The 24,022-nt window shown below is 60.6% G+C and overlaps 4 protein-coding genes and 1 non-coding gene across 5 annotated transcripts; 1 reads left to right on the plus strand and 4 right to left on the minus strand.

The window, feature by feature from the left end:
* Positions 1-153: 153 nt before the first annotated feature.
* TRNAG-CCC lies at positions 154-224 on the minus strand. The gene has a single exon. It is a non-coding gene; the product is annotated as a tRNA-Gly (tRNA).
* A 37-nt stretch (positions 225-261) lies between these two features.
* Positions 262-4,234, plus strand: PCYOX1 (prenylcysteine oxidase 1). The gene is made up of 6 exons (XM_040538072.1): positions 262-406; positions 512-718; positions 1,002-1,176; positions 1,812-2,023; positions 2,395-2,547; positions 2,832-4,234. The coding sequence occupies exons 1-6, from the start codon at positions 316-318 to the stop codon at positions 3,488-3,490; spliced, it is 1,497 nt and encodes a 498-aa protein (XP_040394006.1). The 5' UTR covers positions 262-315; the 3' UTR covers positions 3,491-4,234.
* Positions 4,235-5,544: 1,310 nt separating this feature from the next.
* Positions 5,545-7,068, minus strand: SNRPG (small nuclear ribonucleoprotein polypeptide G). The gene is made up of 4 exons (XM_040538081.1): positions 6,936-7,068; positions 6,377-6,399; positions 6,027-6,151; positions 5,545-5,716 (listed from the first exon to the last, which is right to left on the minus strand). The coding sequence occupies exons 1-4, from the start codon at positions 6,965-6,967 to the stop codon at positions 5,666-5,668; spliced, it is 231 nt and encodes a 76-aa protein (XP_040394015.1). The 5' UTR covers positions 6,968-7,068; the 3' UTR covers positions 5,545-5,665.
* Positions 7,069-8,267: 1,199 nt separating this feature from the next.
* Positions 8,268-9,582, minus strand: FAM136A (family with sequence similarity 136 member A). Its single transcript, XM_040538079.1, has 3 exons — positions 9,436-9,582; positions 8,602-8,742; positions 8,268-8,489 (listed from the first exon to the last, which is right to left on the minus strand). The coding sequence occupies exons 1-3, from the start codon at positions 9,520-9,522 to the stop codon at positions 8,301-8,303; spliced, it is 417 nt and encodes a 138-aa protein (XP_040394013.1). The 5' UTR covers positions 9,523-9,582; the 3' UTR covers positions 8,268-8,300.
* A 1,298-nt stretch (positions 9,583-10,880) lies between these two features.
* Positions 10,881-19,023, minus strand: TGFA (transforming growth factor alpha). Its single transcript, XM_040538487.1, has 6 exons — positions 18,886-19,023; positions 15,630-15,683; positions 12,707-12,824; positions 12,171-12,320; positions 11,969-12,078; positions 10,881-11,890 (listed from the first exon to the last, which is right to left on the minus strand). The coding sequence occupies exons 1-6, from the start codon at positions 18,908-18,910 to the stop codon at positions 11,883-11,885; spliced, it is 465 nt and encodes a 154-aa protein (XP_040394421.1). The 5' UTR covers positions 18,911-19,023; the 3' UTR covers positions 10,881-11,882.
* Between the last annotated feature and the right edge of the window lie 4,999 nt (positions 19,024-24,022).

Consider the following 24,022-nt stretch of genomic DNA (forward strand, 5'->3'; position numbering starts at 1 on the left):
TCCCGGTGACCGCCGTAACGGGGGGGTATCGCCGGTATTTGCGCCCCCACCTCGCTGTGGTGGGGGCGTGGCAGTGCCCTCGGGAGACAAAAATAATAAAAAATAAAAAATAAAAATAAAATACAGTAGAAAAAGAGACAATAAAAGCGTCGGTGCGCCGCCCGGGAATCGAACCCGGGTCGCAAGAATGGGAATCTTGCATGATACCACTACACCAGCGGCGCGGCCGGACGCCGTCCCCGCCCCGCCGCCTTTAGCCCTGCGCCGCCCCGCCTCAGCGGCGCGGCCTAGCCCGGCCCGGCCCCGCGCAGCGCCATGGCGGCCGCCAGCCTCCTGCTGCTCCTCGCCGCCCTCTCCCCGGCCGCCCTGGGCCGAGGGGAGCAGCGGGGTGCCCCCGGGAGGATCGGTAACGGCGGGGCTGGGGAGCGGGGAGGGTGGGGGAAGGGGGAAGAGAGGTTCTGTGGGGGCTCCGCGCTGCCCTTCTCTTCCTCACGGCTCCTCTTCCTCGCAGCCGTGGTCGGCGGCGGCATCGGGGGCACGGCGGCCGCTTATTTCCTGCGGCAGAAGTTCGGGAGGGGCGTCCGGATCGAGGTGCTGGAGAGGGAGGCGGTGGGAGGCCGCCTGGCCACGCTGGAGGTGGAGGGAGAGGGCTACGAGGCGGGGGGCTCGGTCCTGCACCCCCTCAACCTGCACATGAAGCACTTCGTCAAGGAGCTGGGTGAGTGAGGGCAAAACTTCGCTTTGTTCCCTCCCCCCCCCCTAAAAATCCCTAAAAATCCCCCCACGAAGCTCCCCAGCGATTCCACACGCGTGTCTGAGACAGGTGGGCCCCCTCATAGCGGGGGGCTGCAGGTAAACAAAACCCCCTTCCCTTTTTTATGGCAACTCCGGGACCACATCATAACATCCAACTGAAGCTAAAACTTCTCTCAGGAAGCTAAAATCCAAGCACTGAATTCCAGTCTCACTAAATTACCTTTTTTTCCACCCCTTTTCTCAAGGCCTCCCGGCTGCCCCCGTGTCCGACAGCCTCGTAGGCATTTACAACGGAGAGGAGTTCGTCTTCGAGGAGAGCAGCTGGTACATCGTCAACGTCCTCAAGCTCCTCTGGCGCTACGGCCTCAACCCCCTGCGAATGTACATGTGGGTGGAGGACATCCTGGACAAGTTCATGCGGTAAGGCGGTCACCTCGGTGGCTGGAAGCCACGTGCTGAACGCTGGAAGTTACTTACAAGTGGCAGAAGCATTAGGGAGGAAAAGGTTCCTGGCTGAGGGAATAGGTGCGGTGCCTGCTGAGTTGCAAAAATGGGTGAAATCGTCCCATTGCCACTGAGAAACAAGGCTCTGGTTGCTCTCTCTCTGTTGCTAATCCTTTCCTAAGGAGAAAGATCAAGGTAAGTCCTGTAATCTTCAAAGAGAGGAGGCAACGCGCTGCTGGCAGAAGCGTGGGTTGGGGATCAGTTGTTCCATCGCTCCGGCACCCAGGTGCTAAAGATCATTTAATTTGTAGCAGTGCTCAAAGCCCTTTCATTAGGAAAGGGGAGCAGATTGAAAATGGGGTCTCTTTAGACCTGTTACCACTTAGCCTAGGTCTTGGCTGGAAGGACGAGCCCTGCTGCTGCCTTCAAAGGCTGTAAGGCTCTCGGGAGCCCTACCCCAGGAGGCACCGTGAGATTCTTTTCATTTTCCAAGGGCAGCAGATAATTAACAGCAATCGAACACTTGAATTCTGTTTCCAAGATAAGAGTGCCTTGGCTGGTGCATGTGTTCTGCAGCTGGTGCGAGCGTATTTCCTTTTCTCTGGCTAAAGGATCTATCGCTACCAGACGCACGACTACACCTTCAGCAGCAACGAGCGGCTCCTTCACGCCCTCGGAGGGAACGACTTCACCGGGATGCTGAACCAAACCATCGATGAAGTCATGCAGAAAGCCGGCTTCTCCCACAAGTTCATAAACGAGATGGTTTGCCCGACCATGAGAGACAATTATGGGCAAGGTGTCAACGTAAACGGGTTTGTAGGTGGGTGTTTCATAGGCCCTCCCCCTGGGAAAAGGGGCGCACAGGGCAGAATGGTGTCCTGGTGACCTTGTGCTCTTCATACCGTGTGTGTTGGGGTTCCTGCTTCCTGGGCTGGGCCGGTGCTGGCAGCAACCTATTTATTTATTCCCTATCCCAGGACGATTCCTTCCGCTGCCTTCCCTGCCTGGGTTACTGGGTTACTCCGGCAAATGAGCAATCGCTTGCTAACGTGACCTACTTAGCCCTGTCATTAAGCAAGCTCCGTGTCCCGACGGGACACCGCTTCCTTTAATTTTCCACTTGCTGCTTCAAGCGTTTCCCTACAGAATGGTGCCGGACAAGCGATGTTAACGATCGTGGTTTCCTTGTAGGTGCTGTGTCTCTGGCAGGGGCAGAAGCAGGCCTTTGGTCGGTAAAAGGGGGAAACAAACTCGTCTGCACTGGCCTCATCTATGCCTCGAAAGCAGAAGTTATCTCCGGTACGGTTTTGTCTATAGAGCCCAAAACCAGACCCAGATCCACAGGTGAGTTGCGTTTGTTTTCCCTTTGGTGGGGAGGAGAACGCTGCTCAGCTGCAGCTCTGGCCGGACCAAAGCCACCGTCTGGGCTTTCTTTGGTCTTTTAAGACGAAAAAACTGGGCTCTGTTCAAAGCCTAAGATCACAAGCTAAGCTTGTACGACTTCGAAAAGCCTCAGCTCGCAGCAAGGCGTGATAAACCCAAGTGGGATGGCATTTAAAAGCGGGAAGGACGGATGGGGTTTCCCCCAGCGGTGGAACGGGATAACCGAGCTCTTCTCTCCTCCCCAGGGGACCCCGTTAACCTCTACCAGGTCACCTACAACACGACGGCGGGGGTGACGGGGGACACGTACGACATCGTCGTCATCGCTGCCCCGCTGAACCGCAAGATCGCCAACATCACCTTCAAGAACTTCAACCCTCCCGTCCCCGAGTTCTCCAGCCCTTACCACCAGACCGTTGTGACCTTCGTGCACGGGCGCTTAAACGCCTCCTTCTTCGGTTACCGGGACCCTTCCGCCTTTCGTTTCGGTGCCATCTTCACGACGGAGAATCCCAAACTCTTCATCAACAGCTTGGGGGTTGTGCCTCCTGTGGAAAAAAAGGGCGAGGGAGGAAAGCTGCCCCCGCAGTCGGCCGTCTGGAAGGTGTTTTCGAGGGAAGTGCTCACCAAAGAGCAGCTCAACTTGGTTTTCTCCTCCTACGACTCCGTCAAGGTGAAGAAGTGGCTGGCGTACCCTCACTACAGCCCCCTGGAGAAGTGCCCCCCGATCATCCTCCACGACAAGCTGTACTACCTCAACGGCATCGAGTGGGCCGCCAGCGCCATGGAGATGAGCGCGATCGCGGCCAAGAACGCGGCGCTGCTTGCCTACCACCGCTGGTACGGGAACGCGGACATGATCGACCAGGAAGACCTGTACGAGAAGCTGAAGACGGAGCTTTGAGCCCCGCCGAGCGTGCGCCGTGGCTGATCGGAGGCGACCAAAATTAACGCCCGAGGAACGGACCTGAGGAGGAGACACGCAGCCGCCTCCGCGCCGGCACCGCTCGACTCCAGCGGTAATTAAAAGGCGGCAGGCGCTCTAAACGAGCGCTCTCCGGCAAACCACTCGCTCTGGCCCCGAAGTTTAAATGCCACGTTGACCCTGAAGTGCCCTTCTCGACGAGGAGCCCGCCCAACCCCGGATCTGCATCGCTGCGCTCAGCTGAGCCCCGCTCCCTCGGACCTGCGTGCGTCGATTTCCTTCAGATGGGGAAAAAAAAATCAACGCCTCGGCCCCGAACATCTCTGCCTCAATCGTGGTTTTTTTTTTTTTTAAGGGTATATCAAGTAGTTCATTTTTGGGGTGGGACTGGTGCAGTGGAAATTGTGGATTCGTTTTTAATTTTTAATTTGCGTCCAGAAGTACTGTGAGCTGGGGGGGGGGGGGGGGGAGCCAGGTCTGCTGCTAGCTAAGGGAGGGCGAGAGTTGCCAAAAAGGGTGGGAAGCAGGCAAAACGCCCGCTTTTTGTCGAGGTTTAGCTGCCTGCAGCAGGGGCCCGCTCGGTTTTAGCAGCTACGCTTTTCGGGAGAAGCCTTTCTGTCCCTTGACCGTACCTAACGCTGCTGTGAAACCTTAGCCACCTGTCCCGATGCAGAAAACACTGCGCTGTCATTAAAAATAAAGTTAACGCGCTGCTTTAAAGGACGCTGGAGGCGTCGCCTCGAGCTGGTGTCTGGGTTGCGTTGCGCTCTCACGGAGCTGCTGCCGGGCCTTCGTCAGCCACGTTCTGGTGTAGCCGTCCTCAGCGTGCCCCAGCGAGCGCTACAGGGACGAGAACGAAAGGAATAACGGCAGCGCTAGCGGTTACTGCCGCTGTTAATCCCAGCAAAACCCTTTCTGGACAGTAACTCCTCTCTGATGGAGAAAAAGGTAATTAGTTGTCCGTTAGTTAGCTGCAGGGGCAAGGCTGCACTCACCTGGAGAGCTCAGGCTCCTTAGCAGGCCCCCACTAGCGTTGCCTCGTGCTAGGAGTGATGAATTTAGCTAATTGAAGCTAAATTGCAGAACAAAAAGCCGGCCGTACGCGTGTAAACCTTGCCTACCACCGGGTAGCGGAGAAATTCAGCTGGAGGCGCACGGGTAAGGTCTCGTTTACCACATTCAAATTCCCGCTTCTGTCCCTGCTGCCCTCCTCTCGCGCTGCCTCAAGGCTTCCAGCTTCTGGAACCCACCTCGGGTAGGGGCTGAAAAGCAAGCTAAATATTTATACTCAGCTATATGATGACTGTCTAAATATTTACAGTCATGGGGCTAACGAACGCGCTCAGCCCCGGCGCGTGCCTGCGGTGCGGCGCGTAGCAGGCTCCCGCTAAACGTCACGTAGCTGCTGGGGTTCTGGAGGAAAAACGCTTGCGCTTTTCTCCGGCTTTTGGTGCCTTAAAGGTGCTCGAGGAACTGCCTGAGCCTTTTTGTTAAGACCAGGAACAAAAAGGGACCCCCAAAAAAAGAGTCCCGCTCACCGAGGGCCTTTAAGGGGCGTTGACCGGCTCACAAAAACACCCCAAGAAGGCCGAGTTTTATTTAGGAAGCTCCAAACGTTTCCGCGCAGCCCCTGCAGGCGCTGGGCGCGCACCACAAGCGCCTCCATTGTCCCAGAGCGGCGTGCCCGGAACAGGCGCTGACGCCACGGAGCAGAAAGAGAGCAAAGTGGTTGTTTAAAAACCTTTATTTAAAACATTTCCTCCTGCCAGGCAGCCCCGTTCAGCACAAACGCTCTCCGGCGCTGTCAGCAGAGGGGAATTTACCATTTTGTTGGCAATCGAGACCCAAAACAAGGCTCAGCTTTGTTGCCTGTTTTTTAGGGGAAGAAAACTGAAGGTAGAGCCCTTTGAACATCCTCTTGGAGAGATTTAGCATCCTGGAAGTCTTGCCCGAGGTTTAAAGCTACTGACACGCTGCTCCGCTCGCAGAAGTCACGCTCCGGCTACCCAAAAAGTCCACCTTACACGAGTTACTTCAACCATTACAAAATTTATTTAAAAAAAAGAAAATAAGTTTACGCTACTGAACACTGCATAAGTTTTCACTCCAAGTTCAGGGAAGGGAATACACAAACCGCGGCGGGTTTCGCTGGCTCTACACTCGCTCCAAAGCTTCCAGCATGATGATGCTGTTCCCTCGTATTACCTGCGAAGAGAAGGCGGGAGCAGTGAGGCGACGCAGCGGTAACCGCCGCCCTGCGGGCTCCCCCCTCCTTCACATTTCTTTTCCCAGTACACGCAGCTCAAAATCGAATCCCCCCACAAAAGAAAAGAAACCCATTTGAATCCTAAAATCCAACAGAATAGACACATCTGCTTTCTAAAATGTGGCTTTTTCGGACACACGAGTTACGGCTTTCTAAAAGGTGGCTCTTTTGGATACACACGAGTTACGTTCGTGCAGTGGTGCAGAGTTTGTTCCCCTCTGCCCGCCGCAGCGCCCCCGCAGCACTCACCACCATGCCGATATTGTTCTGCTGCCCTCCCTGCGCCATCTCCACGCACTCGTCGATGACGAGGTTCATGAAGGGATCGAAGCCCCGCAAAATGCCCTGCACGTGGCGGCCACCGTTCAGCTTCACTGTAAGAAACGCGTCAGGTGTAAAGGGCAGCGCGGGCAGGCAGCGGGTCTCCCCGCGAGGGAGGTTCTGTGTGGGGTTTTTTTAGCGTGTGTGAGGGGAAATTAGAGCATCACGTCGCCGTGGGGCCTAAAAACCTCCCTAAAAGCAGGAGATGGGATGCGGGTTGGCATTAACGGGGCTCAAGGGTGGGTGACACGGGGACACAGCGCGGCGCCGGGACTCACGTGAGAGCTTCTTGTCCATGAACCTGCAACGAGACGGGGAGGAGGTGAGAGGGGCTGAGGTGGGGGGGGGATCTGAGGGGAAGTCTGGGGGAAAGGGGGGGGTCTGAGGGAATGTTGGGGGGTCTGAGGGGGAAGGAGGGGCCTGAGGGGGAAAGAGGGAAGCTTGAGGGGGAAAGGGGAGGGGGTCTGAGGGGAAAGGGGAGTGGCTGAGGGAATGGGGGGGGGGTCTGAGGGGATGTGGGGGGGGTCTGGCAGGAAAGGGGGGGCCGAGTGGAGGGATCTGAGGGGAATGTGGGGGGGTCTGAGGGGAAAGGCGGGGGTCTGGGGTGTGAGGGGAGGTCTGAGGGAATGTGGGGGGGATGAGAGGAAAGAGGAGGCCTGAGGGGAGGGGGGGCACGGCCGCCATGACACCGGGCCGCGGGGCATGCCGGGAACCCAGCGGGCGGCCCCGTGCCCCCCGCACCCCCCCCCTTAATTTTTCCATCCTCCCCCCGCCCCCGCAGCCCCTCCCGGTGCCCCCCGGCCCGGCCCCGTCCCCCCGCCGCCGCCCCGCGCTCACTTCTTCAGCTCGGGCGGGTGCGCCTTGCTCATGGCGTCCCCTCCGCGCCGCCGGCCCTCACGCAGCCGCCCGCGCCGCGCTCTGACGTCAGCACGCCGCCCGCCTCGGCCAATCGCGCCCGGCCCCCGAGCCCCCCGCCAATCGCGCTCGCCCCTCGCCGCCCGCCCCGCCCCCCCCGCCCTTCGCGCCTCCCCGGCGGCCAATCAGCGGCGGCGCCGGGAGGCGCAGGCGCGCGGCGCCGGCCTGCACGTGGCGCTGCGGCACGTGGCGCTGGGCGCGCGGCGGCACCGCCGGCTGCAGTGGGGTCATTGCACCGTGCATTGCACCCCTGCTGCACTGCACGTTATAGCACCCTGCGTGGCACAGCCGCTGCACTGCACCTTATCGCACCCTGCACTGCACAGCCGCTGCATTGCACAGCCGCTGCATTGCACGTTATTGCACCCGCTGCATTGCACGTTGTCGCATCCTGCACTGCACACCTGCTGCACTGCACCCCGCTGTGTGGCACGTTAGTGCACCCTGCACTGCGCCCCTGCTGCATTGTTATTGCGCCTGCTGCATTGCATGCCTGCTACACTGAAAGTTGTTGCATCTGCTACATTGCACTTTAATGCGTTGCACACACCTGTACAGCACACCCACTGCATTGCACAGTATTGCACCCTCCGCATTGTGCTCTCCCTGCATTGCACACCCAATGCAACGCACGTTACTGCATCCACTGCACAGCGTGCACCCTACACAACACACCTACTGCACTGCACACCTGCTGCATTGAACATTATGGCACCCGCCGCATTGCACGTACCCTGCATTGGATGTTACTGCATGCCCCCTGCATTGCACGCTACTGCACCAACTGTATTGCACATTATTGCACTCACCGTACTGCGCTTTATTGCACGTCCTCCGTTGCACGCGCACACTGCTGTCCTGCCCCATGCACACACACCGACGGTCGCCCTACCCATGGGCAGGCTGTGCTCAGCACACACACAGGGGCCACGCCTCCATTGCACACATGCACAGGGACCACCCCTCCATTGCACACACACACACACACGTGCAGCCATCACCAAACGCACCCACCATGCACGCAGACACACACACACACACACACAGAGGCACCACCGTGCACTCTGTGCAAACACAGGGCTCACCCTACGCCATACAAAGGCATCGCCCGATCCGTTGCACGCCTGCACGGCTCCCCCTGCACCCCCTGCACGGCTGCTGCTGCAGCAGCCCCCCCCCGAGGGCTGCAGCCCCCTGACCCCGAGCGCCCCCGCGCTCCCCCCGACCCCGCAAGCAGGCCGAATGTGGCTCCTCGCCTTTAATGAGCGCGTCGCCCCCGGCGCCCCGCTACTGCCGGAGGGCGGCCAGGCTGTCCTTCATCTTCTTGGCCATGGCGGGGATGAGGCGCAGGTGGTCGTCCCCGCAGGCGGCCACGCAGGCGTCGAGCTGGGCGCGCACCCGCGCCTCCGCGCCGCCCGCCTCCAGCGCGTCCTTGGCTTTGTCGTTGCAATGCAGCGTGCAGCGGCTCAGGCGGTCCTGCAACGGGGACGGGGACGCACGGGGGGGGGGTGGGGGTGTCAGCAGGCTCAGGCACCCCCAGCCTGGTGCCGTGCAGCCCGCTCCCCACCGCGGCCGTGTTGTTCCTCACCTGGAAGCGCTCCAGCTCGCCGGTGACGATGGCCTGCGCCTGGGCCAGGGGCGCGTGGCACCGCTCGATGCACTGCTGCACCTGCTGCATGGAGGCCGTGCCGTTCTCGCAGCACCGGGCGCTGCACCGGAACATGGCGCCCTGCAAGGAGATGGGGTCAGCGGGGTGCAGCCCAAACCCCCCAGGGACCCCCACGCCTCGTGCGAGCACCTTGCAGCAGGCAGAGCTTGCGGGGCTGCTGCGCACGGAGCTGGGTGCGACCCCCTCGGGCACTTGGGGGGGGGGGGGGGGGTGCACTGGGGGGGGCAAAGAGGTTGCACAGGGCGTGCACGCAGGGGTGGGGGAGCAAAGTTTGCAGAGGGCGTGAGCTGCAGGGGTGGAGGGGGCACAAACCTTGCACAGGGTGGGGGCGGACAGAGAGCTTACACAGGGCATGCACTTGGGGGACACAAAGGTTGCAGAAGGCACGAGCTGCAGGGGGAAGGGGGGCACAAACTTTGCACAGGGCATGCTGGGGGGGGTTGCACAAACCTTGCACAGGGTTGGGGGGGGGACAGAAAGCTTACACAGGGCAAGCAATTGGGGGGCACAAACGTTGGACAGGGCAGGCACTTAAGGGACTCTGAGCTTGGACTGGGAAGCACTGGGCTTGCACTGGGGGGGCTCTGGGCGTGCACCGGGGGGCTCTGGGCCTGCACCGGGCGTGCACGGGACAGCCGCAGAGGTTGCATGGGGGGCCCAGGTGCTGCACGGGCCGGGGGGGGGCTTTGCTCGAGCAGGGGGAACTCTGGGGGGGTGCTGGGGGCCCCGGGGAGGCCCCGTCCCGGGGGGTACCTGCATGCCGCGGATGCTGTCCCGCTCCAGCTCCTGCACCGCGCTCTCCACCGCCGCCTGCACCCGGCTCTGAGCCGCCTCCGCCATGCCCGGGCCGGCCCCGGCCGCGCCGCCCCCGGGGCGGGGGGAGAAAGGGGAAGGGGAGGGGAAGGGGAGGGGAAGGGGAGGGCGGGGGGAGCCCCAGCACCGCCCTGCAGGGACGAGGAAAGGGGCGGGGAGAGCTCCGGAGGTAGCCGCTGTGCAACGCTGCAAGGGCGTGCAAGGGTGTGCAAGGCTGCAAGGGCGCGCTTCGCTGCAACAGTGTGCAACGCCGCAGCGGCGTGCAACACTGCAACTGTTTGCAATGCTGCAACGACACGCAATGCTGTAATAGCGTGCAACGCTGCAACACTGTGCAATGCTATAACTGCGTGCAATGCTGCAGCAGGGTGCAACACTGCAACTGTGCACAGCGCTGTAACAGCGCACAACGCTGCAACAGCGTGCAACGCTGCAACACCGCGCAGTGCTATAACGGTGTGCAACACTGCAGCAGTGCACAGTGCTGTAATGGTGCGTAATGCTGCATGCTGTGCAATGCCACACTGGTGGGTGATGCTGCATGCTGTGCAACACTGTAATGAGGTGTGATGCTGTAATGGTGTGCAATGCTGCATGCTGTGCAAGGCTACACTGGTGTGCAATGCTGCACGCTGCCCAATGCTGCACGCGATGCAATGCTGCGCGGCCATGCAGTGCTGCACTGCTTTGCACCGCAATTTGTAACACAACATTGCACTGCTGTGCCCCCCCCCCAATGCAACGTGCACACGCTGACGCAACACCCGGACCGTGACGCAACGCCCGTACAGCACCACGGAGCCCTGCAGTGCTGCACCGAGGGCTGGTCTCACCCTGCCTGGCTCTCGGTGCTGAGCCTTTACCGAGCCCTTCAACCCCCCCCCCCCAGCGCTGCACTGAGCCCCGCGGCCTCATCCTGCTCCTGGGCCGGTGGCCACGTCCCCAGCACGGGGCCACCGCCAGCACCGGCCCGCCCGCGCCCGGAGCCACCGCCGTGACGGCGCGGGGCAAAAATCCCGAGAATGCATGAGCCAGCAGGAGGCTGCGGGAGCTGGCGGACACGGCAGAGCAACAGCACGCACGCACAACCCCCTTTACCCCATCCCGGACCCCAAAATGCAGCCGGGACGCTGCACGGCGTCCCCCCCCCCCCCCCCGTTACTTTGCAAATCCAAGGTGCAAACGTTGCCGTTGTTTCCATCGCTGCAGGGTGGTGACGCCGCGTTGCTGCCCCTAAATAGCTGCAAGCAACTTCCTTCGGGGGCTGCCGCCCTGGAGCTTTGCCGCTGGAGTTAAGGGCGAAAAAGAAAAACCCCAAAAGAGACTCAACTCCCCCCAGAAACCAAACCGTGAGCACAACACCAGAGCCCAGGCACAGCCTTCTGAAAAAAGTGTCCTTTATATCACTTAAATAACTCTAATCCAGGTATATTAGGGGAAGGGGGGGGGAGAAATAACAGGACAGCCGATCACAATAACATATTATAGAAATCAAAATTAATTTAAACCACACAAAATAAATTAAAACATTAAATATTAACTTTCAGTGCAACATATACAGAAGACAGAGTAACCATGACTAAAAAAAAAAAAAAAAACAAAAAAAAACACCAACAAACAAACAAAAAAAAGCTTCGGGTCGGTTATGATAAAGACTACGGAAAGGATTAACAAGTCGACGGGAGGTTAGAGCACCGGCTTGAGGAGGTTCCCTAGGATTACGGTTCATTTTTATTCGTCCTAAAAAGAGCAGATCTGTCCCCAAAGGTCCGTGCGGCGTTGGGGCTTTGGAGGATTGCCGAGCTGAGGGCTCGGCGGCACTTTTTTTTTCCAGCAGGCACGCTCGTAGAAAAATAAACCCAGTGACCCCGCGCTCGGCTGGGTTTGGGTTCTCTTTTTGCCTTTTGGTTAAAAAAGAAGGAAAAAAAAAAAAAAAGAGGACTTGAAGGAAAAAAAAAAAACAAACAAAACCAACCAACAAACACAAATGAAGCTTTCCAGGGGCCGGCTCCGCAGCAGGCAGGATTTTGGGGCGTTTTCCCCCATTTCCAGCACCCTGGGCTGAAAGCTCTGGCGGTGGGGGCGGCAGTGGGAGCTGGATTGTCGAATGGAGCGGGAGGCACTGGGAGGCACTGGGAGGCACTGGGAGCTCCTCCGCTGCCGGCGCCCGCCGCGTCGGTTCCCCCGCTGCCGTCACCCCGGGGGGGGACGCGGGCCCCTCTGCGGGGCTCGCTGCCATCCCCCACGGTGGGGAGGAAAAAAAAAAAAAAAAAGGAGAAAAAAAAAAAGAGGAAAGGGGGAAAAAAAAAAGGGGGGGAACCAAAGGAAAGAAGCTGTGTTCATCCCCGGCGCGGCGTCCTGGCTCGGCTGCGGCAGCTCCGGCTGCGTCAGACGACTGCAGGAGAAGAAGAAGGAGGGAGCGGGGTCAGGGGGGGCCCCGCCGTGCCCCCCCGCCCCCGGCGCCGTCCCGTACCCGTCTCGGCGTGGCAGCAGGACGCGCTGCCCTTCAGGAGCCCGGCCGGCTTCTCCTGGCCGCAGAGGGGTTCCCGGCAGCACCCGCAGCGTTTCCGCAGCCGGCAGCAGCTGCGTGAGAGAAGCAGGGAGGTGATTGAGGTTTGGGGTCCCACGTCGCACCCCAAATGTCCCCGTCGGGACCCGAGGGTCCCCCTACTCACTGTATGAGCACGCAGACGGCGATGAGCACGACCGAGGCCACCACGGCCACCACCACCAGGGCGGTGATCGTCTGCTTCTTCTGGTTGGCGGCCACCACGGCCAGGAGGTCGGCGTGCTCGCAGCGCGTCCCCACGTACCCCGAGTGGCACCTGCGGCGGGACGGGGACAGCAGCGTCACCCCTGGGTGGCAGGGACAGGTTCAAGCCCCAGCTTTGGGGAATTTCAAGCAGAGACTGTGTATTTAGGGTGCTTTTTCCCAGCAAAACCCACGCTGAAGTCAGGGGTGGTGTCGGCACCCCACGGAACGGGGCGCGTGCCACCCCGTGGCGCGGCGGCTGTGATTTTGTCACCCCCCTCCCCGTACGGCAGCACCCCCAGAGCGCTCCTGTGGCACCGGCAGGTCCTCGGGAGCATCCCTTGGTGGCTCTGCGGCTCCTCATCCTCGCTCCAAAGCCAAGCTCGTGCTCCGAGGCACCTCTCGGGGGGCGCAGCCCCGTTCTCCCCCCGCGGCCGCGCTCTCCGAAGCGGCTCTTACACGCACGCCGGCTTGTCCTCCTGCACGAGGAAGCGGCAGGTCCCGTGGAAGCAGAACTGGCTGTGGGAGTCGGGGCACTCGTTGAAGTGGGACCGCACCGCCGCCGCCACCGGCGGACCTGCGGCAGGGAGAAAAAAGGAGGAAAAGGAGAGAAAAAAAAAAAAAAAAAGGTATTTTCCGCTATTTCGGCACGACTGCTGGATGTCTCCGTCCACCAAAACGAGCCCAAATCAGTCCTATCCGAGCCCCCCCACGGGAAATAAGCCTTGCAGGCACTAGAGGAATTTCCTAAAGAGCTTAAAGCTTAAAACGGGGGTGGAGAGAGTTAACCAACAGCCTCGGGGGCTGCCCCAGCCCCGAATTCGGGGAGGGAGCAGCGCCGCGCACCGGGGATGCTGGTTTCCATTACGCCCCGCGCTGGTTTAAATTATCCTCCGCAGCAGAGACGGAAAACAAATATCCTGCTTTTGGATTAGCCCTCGCATAAAAGCACATCCGATCGCTGTCGTTTCAAAGCCACCTCAAGTTCCTGTTGCCGTGAATTTATGGCAGGCCGGGGTAATTAAACCCACGTCTGCCGAATGCTTCCGGGTCCTGCGCGAGGCGCAGCGAGCCGAGACCCCGCACGTGCCCGGGGAGATGCTCGGATCCCCGAGGGGGTCCCGGGGCAGCATCCTCAGGTAGCCAGGAGCTGGGATTTGGTTTTACTTTTGGAAAAAAGCCGCTGGCCTCGCGATGGCATCGCTGGAACCCAGCACGGGCTGCGGTCAAAGTCCCCGGCCGCTCTGGGATGTTTCCTCTGTGAGATGAAAGCTGCAGCGCGTCGAGCCCCCTCGCCACAAAAACCCCATCCTCGGGGGTGGGTTGAGCTAGGAGAGCCCGCTCTCTCCCTGCTCGTGACTGCATCCTCTCCTCCTCCCTACAAAAAACAGCCCTTTGGGGGATTTTAATGCACAAAGATGAGCTTTACGGGAGTTTTTCCCGAAGTTTTTGCAGCCCAGCCATGGGTCATGCTCACGGGAAAAGGTGCCCGAGTAGCACAGATGGATGGGGATGAGATGTGCCAGCCCCTGAGCATCCTGCACGCACCGCTCCATCCTCCGAAACCCCAGACTGACCGGGGGAAAAAGCCTCGTTCGTCCCTTGCGCCACATCCCAGGGGGAAAAGCATCTCGCGGGGACCTGGAGCAGCGCCGGCGGGGACGGCTCGGAGGCGCTCAGCACCCGCCGGGGCACCGCGTCCCTCCGGCCCTCCTGGCTCGCATTAAGCAGCCGCCGGCGCTCGCAGCTGCCGGCCACATTGCAGCCGCGGCGCGGGCGGCACCGCCGAGCCCTGGCCCAGGTCCCAGTGCCCCGGCTCCGGCCGTTTTCGGGTACGTGGGGCTCAGCTTCGCCTCCTGCCCCCTCGGTGCCCGGCCAGACGCTCGCCCTGGCGCTCGGGGAGCCGCTTCCTTCGCCACGCGCCGGCGAGCGCAGCTGACCCATCCCTTTTCCCAGCCCGGAGAGGTTTCAGATCCCTGCCAGGAGCCGTGGCTGCTTTTTAACCTGGTGCCGGAGGAAATCGGCCGCTCGCGGTCCTGCCGGGGCTGCTTTGCTTTGAGCAGCCACAAACCACGAAATGCCGCGGCAGCCGGCTCGATCCCCACGGCAAAACCGCCTTGTGCTGCTTTCGCCCCAACCTGAGCTCGAGAAACAGAAGCGAGGAGGAACAGAGGGGAGGGCTCCCGGCTCCCCATTGTGCTGCTTTTATGAATGAAGCGATTTATCGGGCGCGAACGGCTCGGTGCCGCCGCGAGCCGGCGTCAGGCACCGGCCCCGGCCCCGCGGGAGCTGCGGGGCGGCTGGCGAGCAGCATCCCACCTCGGGGAAGCAATCCCTCTCCCCGGGACTTCCCGAATCGCAGCACCTCGCAGCCTCAGTGCCCGAATTGCCCCGCTCCCGGCCAAATCTGCCGCAGAGCTGCAGCAGGACCAGGCTTCCCCGCGTGCCAAGCGTCTGCTCTCTAGGATGCGCCCCCCGCAAAGAGGGCTTTTTGGAAATAACCACCGCAGAGCCCTTTTGCCTCGCTCCCCGGGGTCTGGCACTGCTTTCCCCTTGGGTGGGATGCTGCAAGCCCAGCACCAAGCACGGAGCAGCTCTTGCATCTCTCCCCCCTGCTGAAAAACATCGGGTTTGGGACGCCGAGCCGGGCGCAGGGCTGCTGCTCTGGCACAACTCTCGTTTTACAAACCAGGGGAAAAAAAACAAAAACAAAAACAAAACAAAAAAAAAAAAAAAAAAAAAAAACAGGCAGCACTCGGCTCTGCTCCTGCACCCCGGGCATCGCCCCAGCGGCGGCATTTCACGCTCCGGCTGCTTTCAGATGGAGCAGCCGGGCTCGCGCTGCCTCGCCGCACCTCTGGAGGCTCAGGGCAAGGTGCCGCCCCAGAAGCTGGCTGTCCGTGACCGCAGCAAAACATTTCTCCTTCCAGCCGGCACCAGGGCATCGCTTATCCTCGAAGCTTTGTGTTGGGATAGCTGCAGGGAACAGGACTGGTACTGAACGGAGAAAACCGCCCCGAATTCACCCTGTGTGGCTGTGCCCTGCAGCCCTGAGCTCTCCGCTCCCGACCCTGCGGCACCGGCACCGCGAGGAAAACCAAGCAGGAAGCCTCCGAATCGGCGACGTGCTCCCGTCCCGAGGAGGAGGAAGGGGAAATCTGACCGCAAGCACTGCGGTGCCTTTCCCCTGGAGCTGTCACATCGCAAGCCCCGCACAGCCGGGAGCCCCCCATCGCCCGATGCTCGCCAGGGCTCCTGCGCCCACCCGGAGCCCGCGCGGCTCCGCAGGAAGCTGTCGTGGGCTGGGTTACAGCAGATAAACCACGGCTGGGTTTCCTTTGTCGCTTTTCCAGCGGCATTATTACGGGTAACTCAAACTCACCGCTCAGGGCCGACGTCGTGTTCTCCAGGGCATGGCACACAGCTACCAGCACGCCTGCGGAGAGAGGGCAGAGAGGGGTCAGAGGAGCTGTCCCGACCCGGCTGGGACCGAAAGCTCTTTTGGCTTCAGAAAGCAAGAAAAAAAAAAAAACACCCTAAAAACCCTAAAAAGGATCCCAAGATAAGCAGGACAGGGCGCGCTGTGCTACCATGGCACCTGCAGGGCACCTGCTCAGCCCAGCTCCACGCTGGGCAACCACGGGGCCGTGGCCGCGAGCCGAAGTGGCCCAGCATCTCCTCAGCCCTTCTCCAGCCACCCCAGGCACGTGGGTGCCGAAATCCCCGCTCGAGGACACACAGCCCCCAAATTGTCTCTTTCTGTAGGGAGAAGGGTTTGGGAAGCCCAGCCGGCTCCGAGGGTTTAAGCGGGAGGCTCGGCCCCGGGGTGCGAAGCCAGCTGAGAGCAGCAGAGCCTCCCACAACCTCTGCCCGCAGACCCTTCTTTGACCCAATTACTCGCACGGGTTTAATTAAATCATGCAGAAAGCTTCAGCTGAAGGCAACGAGCACGAGACAAAACCGGGAGGCTTGCTCCCGTGGCTCACCAAACCGAGCGAACGACCGCTCCGTTTATTTTTCGGGGCGGTTTTCCCCATTTTGGCTTCTCCCTACCAGCCCTGGTCACACCTTGCCCCACGGCACCGCAGCCCCTGCCTGCCCCCGGTGTTTTCTTCCCAGGGAAGCGGAGTTTGGGGCCGTGCCCTGCCTCCTCCCAGCTTCTTTTTTTTTTTTTTTTTCCTTGCACAGAGCTGACCCGGGTTACGCCAGGGCTGGCAGCGGGAGATGCTCGCCCGGCGCAACGTCCTCCCTGCCCCTCTCCCCTCCTTCGCGCGAGCCAAGGAAACTCCGGGCGTTATTTTGGGAAATGGCTCATCCCTGTGTCATAGGGCGGTCGCATCATCCCCTCCTGCTTTCTTGTTTGGCCAGCCCGGGAGCCCGCGCTCGGCCCCGGGGGCTCCGGCGGTGACGCCCCCGCCGCTCTCCACCGATGGGCACAGCGCCCGCCCGCGCTCAAGCCACTTGGGCCGGCCGAGCCCAGCCAAAAAAGCAGCCCAGCTCACCCCGTGAGATCACCCCGGCCTTATTTGCTGCTCCACCTCCCTTTGCGTCACCTCTCGCTCTCCACTTGGCAAGGGTTTTGTGGTTCTGACGCCGGTCGAGGGCCGCTCCTCTCCCCCCGCGAGTCCCCCGAGGGCCAGGGCCGAGCTCTGCGGGGACACGGGGCAGCCCCCCCAGCACAGAGCGTTTCTGCCAATATCCCACCCCCTAATCCCAAACCCCTGCGAGCAGGATGGAGACGCCTTCCCCAAAACCCAACCGACCCAGCCCTACGCCACCTTTCCCAGTGGGATCTTCACGCCCGCTCCCAGCCCCATTACCCCGGCCGTCGTCAAACATTCCCCATCTTCGGGCCACCCATCGAGTTTAGGAAGGTCTCAAAAGCAGCATCAAGGAGCGAAGATCTCCCAAAAACTCACGTTCCTGGCACGGGACGCCCAATGCTCAAGACGTAGGTTTGCCAACGGACCGAGTCCCACCTCGTGCCTCCTTCCCATCGCCGGCCTCGGCTTCGCCCCCACCGTGGTCCAACTGCCGCCACCACCCCTCCAGGCGTCCCCATCCATCCCAGCCCCGTCTCCGGCAGCTCACGACCGGTAACTCTGCTCCTGGAGCTCCCGCTCAGCGCCGTGGGTTGTTTCCTGCCGCAAGCTTTCCCTCCTAATCAGCTTTGCTCATGTTTTCCCCTCGGCTTTGGAGATTAGCCCTCTGCAGCCGCCAGGTGCGTATACATGGAGCGGGAGAAGGGCGAGGGGGAGGAGGCTCCAGTTTCCCTCGTTATTTTAAGCGAACGCTCCAATCTGTTGCTTAGATAAGGTTGAGAAAAGCGCTCCTACGCGGACGCGGCGGCGGCTGGGCACCGCAGAGACTTAAACAAAACCGGGCTCGAGGCCGACAGAAGCCAGACGGCCCCGGGAGCGCCACCGCCGAGGGAAGCCAAGAGCTGGCTGCGAGGGGAAACCCGCGGCTCGGCCCCAATGTGGGCAACCACCGGGGCCGGGGAGGAGCTCAAAAACCCCACAGGTAGCAAGCAAAGCAGTGGGAGCAGCGGGGACCTGGGTGTCCCCAAATCGAGGCTGGGGCTGCCGGGACAGCGGAGCTTTGGGGTGGGTGCTGGCATGAGGGATGCTCCGTGCACAGCTGGAGCCCTTTGGCACAGGAACCGGGGGGCTGGGGGTCCCTGGAGGGAGTGGGACAGAAGCACAGCGGGGAGGTGGTGTGGAGCACAAAGAGGGAGATGTGGGGTTGAGACCCACGGTGGTCCCGAATCCGAGCGGCACTCGCCTCGTGCCGCATCCCCCCTGACCCAAGCACAGCCACAGGTCCCCTCGAGGCTGACCCCAAGCAACTCGCAACCCGTTTCCCTTTGGGATAGCAAAGCAAGAGGGACGCAGCCCAGCAAACGGCCCTCCTGGAGCACGTCCCTGCCGGCCGCCCCATCCCGCGGGGCTCTCGGAGCTCCCCGAGCATCGCGAGCGGCACCTGCGCCTCCGCCGGGTCCGGCCTCAGCCTGGGGACACGGACACGGCCCCACAACCCCTGCTCATCACAGGGTGCCCCCAGCGAAGGAGCCTTTTAATTGCAAAGCAGGCAACGCGCTCCGGCTAATTAAGCCTACCCTAAAATAAATTAGAGACTTAGCGGGCTCCTTCGCCGTCGAGGCCGTATGTATAGCTGAGCAAGCCGCCGCGAAACGCGCGTTCCCACAAGCGAGGAGCGGTTTTAAGCAAATAACTCGGGGAGGGACGGAAGCCAAATATTTGGGCGGATTGGGGAAGAAGAGCGATGCAGAAAGTTATCGCGGCGGAGGCGCGGTGGCCGGTGCCTCTCGCGGAGCGATGATGCTCGGGGGGCTGAGCGCGGGCTCCCCGCTTCGTGGTTGAACCCTGGGGGGTCCCAAAACCCCTGGGGGGAATGGGGAGCCAAGCCGGGCGAAGCTCAGGGGGGCTCCAAAGGGGCTCCAGCCCCGCAGCCCCCCCGCTTCTCCCCGCGGCACCAGGGGGGTGCGCGGGGTGCGGGCGAGCCCCGGCCCCCTCCCCCCCAAAACCTCGCTCCCCGCTCCCGGGCGGCCGCAACCCGGCCCCGACCGTGCCTCGGCCCCGCTCCCGGTCCCGGTCCCCCGCTCCCCCACCACGTACCCAGGGCCAGCGCTGCCGCCGGCATGGTGGAGCTGGAGGTGGCGGTGGCCGTGGCGAGCGCCCAGAGCGCGGCGGGGCCGAGGGGCCGGGCTCCGCGCCGGCGGAAATGGGCGCGGACTCCGCCGCCAGCCACTGCGGGCCCCGAGGCCGCGGCCCCGGGGCGGAGCCGCCCGGCCCCCCGCTGCCCAAGGCCCGGGGAGCTCCCGGGAGCTGCCCCCTGCTTGGCTCCGTCCCCCAGTCCCGTGTTTTTTTTTTTGTTTGTTTGTTTGCTTGCTTGCTTGTTTGTTTTTGGGGTCCCCCCCTACACACCCAGCCGGGGTGATCCCCCCTGGCTTCGCCTCAGTGAACCCCCCCCCCCGGGGGCTACCCAAGACACGCTCACCCCTCACTCCCCCATTTTGGGGGGTTTTGGGGTCTCCTGGGGGTGATTCCCCCTGACTTCGCCTCAGGGAATCCCCCCCCCCCCCCCGGGGATCCCAAAACCCTCTCGCTTTTGGCAGCGGGGCCCTGGTTTGCTCGTAGGAGGCGAAGGGCCGGGAGGAAGGCAGCAACCGGCCCTTCCCTCGGCGCGCACCGAGCCGCCGGATTGCTTCACTAACCACAAGCGCATTCCTTCAGCTGCTGCTGGCCAAGAGCCTACGCCCCTTCCTCTCCGATGCAGATCTCACCTTGGTGATCCAAGCCTTTGTCATCCCGAAATCAATAGGGCCGCGCCGCAGCCAAGGCCACCTGGGAGCCCGGGGCAGGGCAGGCGGCGGGGCTGGGAACGCGGCACGGGGCCCCCCGTGATGGAAAACGGGGCGGTGGCGAGCGCATCTGCCTGGGGAATTGTCCCCAAGGGCCTGTGATGGGCCACGTCCAACCCTTGTGCTTCACTTATGTGGCTTCTGGGAGGGGGGCTGGCCTCGAGGCATGGGGACGAGTGTGGTGGCACAAGGGGATGAGTGTGGTGGCACAAAGGGATGAGCACGGTGGCACGGAGGGGACCCCCCATGTGGGGCCGGTGCCGCAGGGACACCCCACGGCCATGCCCGCGCCGAGGCAGCGTCTCCGCGGGAGCCTCACAGCGCACGGGAGCTGCTCCCAAGCCTGTGGTTTGAGCTGAGCCGAAACTTCCAGGCGTTCCCAGGTGATACCATCTTCTTTTAGCATTTGAAAGCGGCTCTGCGCAGACGAGGGACTGGGAAATTGCTGCTCCACACGTTTCCAGTCCCCAGACGCCCAACACTGAGTTTTAAGCCCGACCGTTTCAGCACAGCAGACACCACCTAGCTCCTAAATTCCCACTTTTTCAACCCAGAGGGCCAACACCGTGGGCTGCACAGCCTGGGTGGGCTTTGTCCATCCCCATGCTCCCACCCGAAACAGTTCAGCTCCAGCATGCCCTACCCGGGATGGTCCCCGTGAACGTGGCAGGGATGGGAAGTGGCCAGCACCGGGACACCGCTCGTGGGCAGATACAGCCGCTGGAAAAACAAGAAATAAGCAGCTACTGAGATCTAGAGTGGCTGCGGGGCCAGGCAGAGCTTCCTCCCATCCCACAAGGGTCACCGAAACCTCCTCCAGCAGCAGGTGATTCAGGTTCTAGCCACCAGCTGGAAGCACCCGAAGGAAAACCAAACTGTGCCGACCCCAGCTGCAGCCCAGCACAGGCCAAGCCACCCTGTTTCCCTCCGTGCTTGCCTTTCTCCCCTCCCACGTGCTGATAGCCGTGATATTTATTTGTAAATAGATGCTTCCTCGTTTGCAATATTCCTCCCACTCCTGGTGTGAATCACTTGTGGAAGCAATTGCTGCCTCCGCAAAAACTGGAATTGTGGCAATTCGGAGTGAATCAGGGCAGGGTAACAAAGCTGCCGGGGTAGGGGAGGAGGAGGAGAGCTCGGCGGTGGAGCGGCTGGGGAAAACGGAGAACAGGAGGTGCAGAGGAAGCTGGGGATGCTGGCAAATCCTAGAAAGCTGGCCGTGAGGTAACAGGCAAGTCGTAACAAAAGGCAACCTTCCACCACACGTGAGGATGCTCTGCAAAAGAGCAGCGGTGTAACAGGGCAAAAATCTTGGCTCTGAAGTCGTGTGCCAGCCGGGTAATCGGAGAATTCCACCTAAAAGGAAAAAATATATATATATATTTAAAAATTTCTCCCCTTAATTTTAATCAGCTTCCTATAACCACCTTTTAAGTTATGGAGAAAATCTGCCAGCCACTGAGCTGGGGTCGATCAACGCCGAGCAGTGGCAGGTTTGCAGCCAGGCAGAGCTGGCCCCTGCCCTCTCCCGAGGATTTTTGGGCTGTGCCAGCCTGGCCTCACCCGCTGCACCACTGCTTTCCGGCCATGAGCTTCACAGCCCTGCAACCAGCAGCGGCTCTGGCCCTGGCTTTCACGTAGACTGGAGATTTTCATGCTCTTCCCACTGTTATAAAACCACAAAAACAATTATTTAATTGTTTCTCCCAGATGCTGGCAAGGTGCAGCCAGTGCTGGGAGGCTGGGTGTTTTTTTTTTTTTTCTTCTTCTTTTCGAATTGCTCTTTGTCAGTGGCTTATTCTGGGTTTTGAGATTAAATAGGTTATTTATGGGCTCCAAGTTAGGTGGAACTGGGGGGCAGATTCTCAGCCATGGCGGAGACTGGAAGCCTGCAGCCCAAATCCAGCACTCTGCCCTAACAAATCAATCAATTTAGGGCAAAACCCTAAAAAAGAAACTATAAAAAATGATAATCTCGCTTTTCACAAAGCTGGGAGGATGTGATAGGGTTTGTTTGTTTGTTTGTTTGTTTGTTTCTGCTTTTAAGCTTTCCTTTGCCTTCCAGCAACTCAGCTCCCTCGCAGGCAGTTATTGAGGCTGGAGGGCGATGGTTCAGACCGCTCTGCTCTCAGAGGCTGCCGAGTGAGAAAACCAAAGCAAGGGCCTGGCAGAGCACAAATTGAGCCGCTACTTCAAGCAATTACCCACAGCAAAACGCGCCCCACACCTGGACAGTGCAGAAGCCACAAGGAGCACTCAAGCCTCACTTAAGCCCCCGAGATAGAAGGGGAATTTTCTGGCTCGGGGCATAAAGGTGAGTGTCACGGTTCGGAGGAACCTCTCGGCAGGACGAGCTCCTTGTCCGTCCCCGCCACAGAGATGCCTTTAATCTCAGCTTAAAATATTCTGACGTGGCGGGGGAAAAAAGGAAAAAAAAAAGGTCCATCTATATCCTGCCCCGCAGCAGCATGTAACAAGGGGGCTGTGTGTTTGTGTCCAGCATAAAAGACTCCGGCCGTGTATTTATCTTGGATTGTGAACGTGAAAATTAGGCACAGCGAAAACATCGCCTCTCGCGCTCTCCGCCCCCTTCCCCGATTGCTCGCACAAACCCAAATTGTAGCCGCTGGGATGTTTTTGGCTTCTGCTTTGAAGGGAGAAATCAATCAGGTGGCAGCAGCCAGCGGAGGCTCAGGCGTCCCCCTGTTTATTTTCTTTACGTATGGTCCCAGGATAAGTTAAATATTTCCCCCAAGGTCAGCGCTAACTGGTGCGGCTGCTCAGGAGCTCACGTTCCCCTCCCGCAGGCTCCCCCCAAAAAATGTGGCGAAGCCCCCGCGATGCTCAGCCCCCAACCCCTTTCCCCACCACCCCAAATTTTGCCCCTGAGCCAAGCTGCCCGTGCTCCCACGAGCTGGGGCTGGGCTCGGAGCGCATCCACCCAGCCCCTCCGACGTTTCCTCTGGCGCGTAAGCCGCATGCCTGCTAAAAATGGGGGCCTTATTTCATTTTTTTTTCCTGGCTTTATCTTGCAGCAACCGGTTCTGTTTTTCTGCCAGCTTAAAAGGCTCTTTCATAGCCGGTATTTTCCCCTGTGAATGTACATTTTATTCAAGTCTTTTTTTTTTTTTTTTTCCTAAATAACTTCTTGGGGTTTTGTTCCTTACCAGACATTTTCTTTAGCTCCCCAAATTATGTTTATGGACATTCTTTGCAGCGAGCCTGTATAAATAAAGGATTTTTTACCTACGGGCTCCTCAGCTCAAGCCCGGCCCTTGTCATCGCCACTAAAAAGGGCTTTGTTGGCTGCGTTAACGAAGCTGGTTTCAGGCTGGCACCTCTCGAGCTAGTGTCAATAGTGCAACGGGCTGTTAGCAGGAGGCTATATTATATATATTTATCTTCATCCAGCAGCGGCAGGGCTGGAATAGGGGCTGTCGTGTGTGATGCCGAGCGAGCAAAAAACTCTCTTTTGGTGCAAGAGGGGAAGGTAGCAAGGACAACGCTCAGCAGGGCAGGAGGTGGCCGTGGGGTCCCCCCGCCAGGTGTTGTGGCTGCCCCGGGGTTACGGGCTCACTGCGAGCCGCTGCGGTCGCCCGCGGCCGAGCTCATTTCCCCCGCAGGTCAGTGGCACGACACAAGGGGCATTCAGATGCGGTGGCAAGCGACCCAGCTCGCACTTGTGCGCCGCTCCCGGCTGCACGTCGGTCCGTGCCCTTAAAAATCCCGAGGCTGTGGGGTGGTTTTCGCCCTTCGGGGGGACGGCCGGGCTGCTCAGGGAGCATCGCGACGGGTGGCTTTGCAGTGGGACCCAGCGAGCAGCAGCAGTGGGAGGTTTTGGGGTGGCTTTGCTGCTGGAGCAGCTCCCAAAATGCTGGCTGAGCACAGCGGGCAGGTGCCAGGAGGCTTGGGATACCCTCACAGCACAGGTGGGACCAGCTGGATGAAATATCTGAGACGTTTAGGCAAGGTATTCAGGCTAGGGAAGCCTTCCCCTGCCCTTTCACCCTTTCCAGAGTAAACGGACCTCAGCGTTCATCAGGGGAAAAGGAGCACAGAAGCCAGGACCTGCGGCTGAACAGAGCCCTTCAGTCTCCAGGCCATTAATCCGCCGCCACGCAAGGCGCCGCGGCAGGTCACAATGCACGGCACATGCCCGAGCTTGATGCATTTGCCCTTGTTCTGCTTGTTTATCCCTCACTTGCATTGTGCCGGTCCAACGCCGCTCGCAGCGCTGAGTCAGCGCCCGCCAGAGCAGCGGGGCCACCATTGGTGCGACCCCGTCCCCATCCCCGTGCAGCTCCCGGAGAAAAATCGAGGGCGGCCGGGGCAGGAGGACGATGCTGGATGTGGGAACGTGCCTCTGCCTCCCCAAACGAGGAGCTGCCCCG

Source organism: Cygnus olor, chromosome 27, assembly GCF_009769625.2.
Source record: "Cygnus olor isolate bCygOlo1 chromosome 27, bCygOlo1.pri.v2, whole genome shotgun sequence".
Taxonomy (NCBI): domain Eukaryota; kingdom Metazoa; phylum Chordata; class Aves; order Anseriformes; family Anatidae; genus Cygnus; species Cygnus olor.